This window comes from Bos taurus, chromosome 11, assembly GCF_002263795.3.
Source record: "Bos taurus isolate L1 Dominette 01449 registration number 42190680 breed Hereford chromosome 11, ARS-UCD2.0, whole genome shotgun sequence".
In the NCBI taxonomy this organism is placed as follows: Eukaryota; Metazoa; Chordata; class Mammalia; order Artiodactyla; family Bovidae; genus Bos; species Bos taurus.
The window spans coordinates 77,924,886-77,931,262 of NC_037338.1; the positions used below are offsets into that span (position 1 = coordinate 77,924,886).

General features: G+C 42.5%; 1 protein-coding gene across 1 annotated transcript in view; it reads left to right on the plus strand.

The window, feature by feature from the left end:
* APOB (apolipoprotein B) overlaps window positions 1–3,080 on the plus strand; it is a 41,971-nt gene extending 38,891 nt beyond the window's left edge. The window contains exons 28-29 of the mRNA XM_024999521.2: window positions 19–205; window positions 1,155–3,080. Coding sequence (XP_024855289.1) covers window positions 19–205; window positions 1,155–2,792 — 1,825 coding nt within the window. The 3' untranslated portion in view covers window positions 2,793–3,080. The remainder of the gene's footprint in view (window positions 1–18; window positions 206–1,154) is intronic.
* The last annotated feature ends 3,297 nt before the right edge of the window (window positions 3,081–6,377 follow it).

The following is a 6,377-nucleotide window of genomic DNA, read 5'->3' on the forward strand; positions in this document are numbered from 1 at the left end:
GGGTTTTTTTGCTTTCAGGTACTGGAATGGAAAGGTTGACCTTAACATCACCAGCCCAACATTAACTGATGTCTGTCTGCACTACCAAGAAGATGAGAACCACTTCTCCTCATCAGTAGCCTTCCCAGCCATAGGCACTGTGGTCATCGACGTGAAAAACATTAGCGATACCGTATTGGGATGGAACCTCTACTACCGCCCTCAGGTGAGTCCCATCTAGTGGTTTACACATATCAAGAGCTAACATAGAATATGGGCAGATAAATTGAAGTCCATGCAAAGTATTACCTGGGCTTTCCAAAACCAGGTAAAATACAAGCAATTAACTGGTTAAACTTCTCTTCTGAGGAACTATTCTCCAGAAAGTGTTAGGAGTCTTTTATTGATTGTATGAAATGCACATATGACTTCCTATTACCATTATTATTTTATTACATTTGGGTCATTCTAGAAAGATGAGAGTTTTGCCTCATCACCTAAATCATGGACAAACTCTGCCATATGCTGAGTACATTTTTCAGATTGGGGCATCTGGAGTATTTGAGGCTTCAAAATTCTTCCCCATGATAGGATTGTTAGGTGAGATATGCCAAATTCCTCTCACCTACCATACAAGTTCTGCTGGGGCCAAATCAAAGATGCCATTAGTAGAGAAGAAGAAATAATCAGTTTCTATTATTAAACTTTGTCATAGGCTTGGAGGATGGATAGCACCTGATATTGGTCTTCTAGGTCTCTCCTAGATGAGCCCTGGACATTTTTCATTTTTGTTACATCTTCTTTCTCTGAATTAGTGTTTTCCTGTTTTTTTTTCTCCCCATTCTCTCTATCCTCCTCCTCCCTCTTCCTCCACTTGCTCCTCCTCTTCTAATCTTCAGTCCTAGAAAAGCCTTGATGTTAAATGTCCCTGTGCAAATGCCGTACATAATTTTATCCTTTCTGGGGCATGTGTTAAAGAGGAATTAATGAGTGTATTTGCTTAACCGTAAGACAAACATATATGAAAGATATGACATGTGAAAGATAAATCTCCATCAGAATATGAAAGATCCTCTGATCTTTACTTTTAATTGCTAATGAAGTTTTAATGTAGTGTATTATGTAATCAGGATAATTGAAAACATGTTCTTTTCGTCCTTTTCTGCTGGTCATAGGCCTCTCCAGATAAAATACTCAACATATTCAAAATTGAGTTGAGGGTCCTGGAATTGGATGATGAAGTTCAGATCAAAGCTAACTGGGAAGAAGGAGCTGCGTCCGAATTGCTAAGCTCGCTCAAAGACAGTGTGCCCAGGGCCACGGGAGCCCTTTATGACTATGTCAACAAGTACCACCAGGAGTACATGGGACTTGATCTGAAAGATGCTACTTTAAAACTGAGGAGAGGCCTACAGGACAGCGCTGATCAGGTGTATCAAGGGGCCATGAGGCAGATTGATGAAGTGGACATGGAGCTCCAAAGGATGGCCAGAGGCACCACTGAAACCTACCAGCAGTGGAAGGACAAGGCCCAGAGTGTGTACCAGGAACTGTTGGCTCAGGAGGACCGCAGTGGTTTCCAGAGACTCCAGAAGGTGTCAGACAGCTTAATAGGAGTTACTCAGGGATACAGCGTGACAGTCAAGCATGCGACTGACTTGTTCATTGATCTCCTGAATGTAACCAGATTCCAGCTCCCAGGAAGAGCCAGGAACTACACTGCAGATGAGCTCTGCACTGTGGTCATACAAGAAATAGCGAAGCGACTGTCCCAGGTACATTCAAATATCCATAAAGGATTACATATACTGTTTTCCTATTTACTGTACCTGATGGAGGAGTCTGAGTTATACAAGGAACTAAACAATAAATTTTCTTTTACATCAATGTGCAATCAACTAATAGATATGGCCTTGGAGTGTATGAAAACATTTCTATTTTTCTCACAAGAGATCCAAAAGGCACTCAGTTACCTCCAGTCTACCATGATGACAGAGATGCTAAGTGATCTTCAAAGGTCTCTACAAGACATTTTCCAAGAGATAGAAAGTGAACTTAAACGCTTCAAGGAGAAGAAATTGACTGATTTCATTAATCAAACCCTACAGAATATCAATACAATCTCCGACATATACATTTCATTTGTTTTTAGATTCCTGAAAGAAAACCTAAACTATAACTTTGTTGAGTTTAATAAACTAATCCAAAACAAACTTCAGGTAGCTTCTCAAGAATTACAGCAGCTCCTTCAGTATGTGCAGGCTCTTCACCAAGAATATTTTGATCCAACTACGGTTGGCTGGACAGTGAAATATTATGAATTTGAAGAGAAGGTCATCAACCTGATCAAGAACCTAGTAGATGTCCTTAAGGACTTCCATTCCAAATACATTGTCGGTGCTACTGATTTTGCTTCCCAACTCTCAAGTCAGATTGAACCATTGATACAGAAAAGTTTGCAGGAGTATCTTAGCATCCTTGCCAATGCAGAGGGAAGGGGGAAAGAGAAGATTACAGAGCTTTCTACCAGTGCTCAGGAAGTAATTAAAAGCTGGGCTGTTGCAGTGAAGGAAATAATTTCTGATTACCACCAGCAGTTCACATATAAACTACAGGAGTTTTCAGACCAGCTCTCTGATTACTGTGAAAAATTCATCTCTGAGTCTAAAAGATTGATTGACCTGTCCATTCAAAACTACCACATGTTTCTGAACTATATCATGGAGTTGCTGAAAGAGCTACAATCAGCCACAATCAATGACATGAGCCCCTACATAAAGGTTGCTCCAGGAGAGTTTACTATCACCTTCTGAGTTTTTATAGCAATTCTTCAATTAGACTTTCACATAGTAGGGAAAAAACTCAAACTGTATGTATTAATATAACTTTTGACCAAGCCAGCCCTATAACAGTTATAGGCAGCTGGCTCCAAGCAGAAGCACGTATGAACTGGACCAGCACTGAAGCTGGCATCAGTTCTCTGAAGGTCTCTGAACTCTGGGGAATGACATTTTTTGCAAGTTCAAGAAAACCAGGATCTGAGTTATTTTGCTAAACTCTGAGAGAGTGAGAACAAATAAATTCTTTATCGTGTATTATAACACTCATCGTGATTCATTAGCATTGAAAGATAGAGAAAATGAGAGTATTTATTCAACTGTCTGACATTTCAAAACCTCTGGAACACATACTGTTTTGAGTGATAGGGGAAAAGGAGAATTTAAGAAGGGACATATTTTGCCACCTGAAAGGAAGTAACTGATCTCAGAGAGTGTATTTGCCAAGTGAGAATGAAAAATTATTTGCAGAAGCTTTCACATAATTTGATCCACAGGAGCATCTCATTATGTGACACACAGTCTTCCTCAGCAATCAGTCTGCATTTGCCAGGCAAGGCTCTCTGCTAGGCTCTGAGATAAATCACCAGGCCCTTTATTTCACTCACCTGCCAGGAATGGAGAAGGAATGGCTAAGAAGTCCTAGCCCCCAAGGACCTCATGATAGTAGGGACCCTAGAGGCTCCCTGAAGCTTGGCCAGGATCCATTCATGGCCGAGGAGGTAAGGGTAAGAGAGGAGGCACTGGCATAAAGCATATATTTATGCTGTTGAGTTTCTTTATTTCTCCAAACTTAATATCCAACCATCCTAAGTGTAATCAAAACCTAAGTGTTTCCCTTGCTTCATCCACTCACCTCAAACTCTGATCTTAAACACTGGTAACATCCAGTCAGGGATTTTCCAGGTGACTCAGTGGTAGAGAATCTGCCAATGTAGGGGACATGGGTTCGATCCCTGGGTTGGGAAGGTCCCTTGGAGAAGAAAATGGCAACCCACTCCAGTATTCTTGTCTGGATATCCCATGGACAGAGGAGCCTGGCAGCCTACAGTCCCTGGGGTCACAAAAGAGTTGGACACAACTTAGCAACTAAACAACAACATCATCCAGCCAGAGCATCCAAGGTGAGCTCTGGTGAAGGAAGGCTAGAAGCTGATATCATTGGGAAGGGCAGCTATAACATTCATTTCAATGGCACTTGAGGACAGAGGAAGGGTGTGACCATTGGAGAGTAGGAAATTGCAGACTCTCATCCCTACCCAAGTCCTACATGAGGCCTATTTGGAAAAGGCCCTTCTTATTCCCAAATACCTTCAACCTGTACCATTCTTTCATAAAGCCTTCACATTCCCTTCTTGAAGGCTACTCTTAAAATGCACAGCATTAGGAAACACATTAGCCTCTTGGTACCCTTGCAGGATTCTTCTGTCTAGAACTGAGGTGCCAAAGAGAGTCACTGCTGCTGCTAAGTCGCTTCAGTCGTGTCCGATTCTGTGCGACCCCATAGATGGCAGCCCACCAGGCTCCCCCATCCCTGGGATTCTCCAGGCAAGAACACTGGAGTGGGTTGCCATTTCCTTCTCCAAAGCATGAAAGTGAAAAGTAAAAGTGAAGTCGCTCAGTCTTGTCCAACTCTTAGCGACTCCGTGGACTGCAGCCTACCAGGCTCCTCCGTCCATGGGATTTTCCAGGCAGGAATACTGGAATGGGGTGTCATTGCCTTCTCCAGACAGTTTAGTAACATTTATTAAATGCTTCTATGTGCTATACACAAAACCTCTATAGAGGAAACAAAGATCAGTAAGATACAGTCCCTGGATGTCTGTCCATCTGTTTATCAGGGGTGGAATGTGCTGTCCCATCATGGATATATACAAAGTATTATGAAGGTTTATTACAGGAAAGGATAAAAACCAAGAAGTATTCATGGAGACTGTTGAAATGGATCTTGAGGATACATAGACTTTGACAAGAGGTAAGGGCGTGACTTAGCAGCAGCAGCAGCAGCAAGGGAGAAATGACATTACAGAAGAACATAGCAAAGAAACAGAGTTAGGTATGTTTGAAGGTAGCCAAGTCAAGGGGAGACAGGATTAGAAAGGCAGCAGAGGTCTTGAAAGCTGGTACTTTACTGGCTGGAGAGGGCATCCAATCAAAGTGTTTGAATAGGAGGGTGAAATGAGTTGTGACTTAAGAAAACTGGTATCACAGCTTCTACAGGATGAATTGTCATGGGATGAATCTGGATTTGAAGCTGTTGCAAGGTCCAGGTAAAAGATACCCAACATCTCAGTCAAGTCATAGCTGCTGAGAATGGTGATGGGGTGGATACAAGAAGCATCAGGAAGACATAACTGACAAATTGACAGAGCTGTGGGGCTGATTGTTAAGGACAGAAGGGATGTGTACAAAAGCTCTGAGGACTGGAACTGCCTGGAAGATTCACTGGAGACAAAAATGGCTGGGATGACCCAAAGAACAAGGAAGCAGAATGAGTCAAGCTGACTTCAGAGTTAAGAAATTTTGAAACTGCATAACTTGCAGACGAACGGGGCATCAGCATAAACATGAGGAATGTGTGGGGGACAGATTATTAATGTAAGGCATGGACTTATAGCCGGTCATGTGGGATCACATGGTATGCTTCAGGTTGCATGGTATGTCCATGCAGAAATATCTCCATTATTATATTGGTGATGTGGGCTAGAGAAACTATCCAGAGAAATGGGAATGAGGGATTATTTTAACCAATTGTATTGATTTTGTGTCCTTATACCTACCTTTAGAAACGTAACAAGAAAACAGAGTTTTTCCTCTGGTATAATTGCCCTATTGACCTGAGAGTGAGCCAACATGTACATGTCCTGAGAACATACTGTGAGATGATGTGGAAAGTACTACTATAAACCCAGCTATTCCTCCCGTAAAACAAATATCCGAAGTTGAAAACCAACGAAGAAATGAGATAATGGACCCCAGCCCAGGTCCCAAACTTTGGAAGCATGACCAAGCTGTGTACTTGGTTTGACTCCCGGATTCTGCCTTAGGCCAGTGGCTCTGTACCCAGAATAAACCTTGTAATAATTAAGTCTCTTGGGAGTGGGTACCACCTGGAGCATCAGGAGCTCTGTCCATTCTCTTTGCTTTTCCTGTGAAGGCTGGTCAGTTGAGGAACCCAATTGCCCTTTACCTATGAGATGAGCAAAGTCCCCTCTGACTGCTTATTCTAGGTCCCTTTTCTGCCTCTAATTTATGACTTAGTCCCCATTCAGTCAGAGAAGGGGCCAAGCTGGCCCTCAAATGGGGCCTGTAACATGGGAGCCAGGATGGACAAACAGATGTTCCCTCTAAAAGTGTCTAATAACCAGAGATAAATGTGCAGAAACAGACCCTACCTCTTAGCTCATCCCTTTGTCTCACTGTTTCACATTAAGAGGTCAACTGCACTCCCTTCAAGCACTCTGTTTGTTGGTGGGATGGTTGGGTGGTCACCAACAAATAACGTTCCAGGGCCTCGTAAAAGCTGGTGGAGTAGGTACACATGTTTCTAGGAGGAGAGGG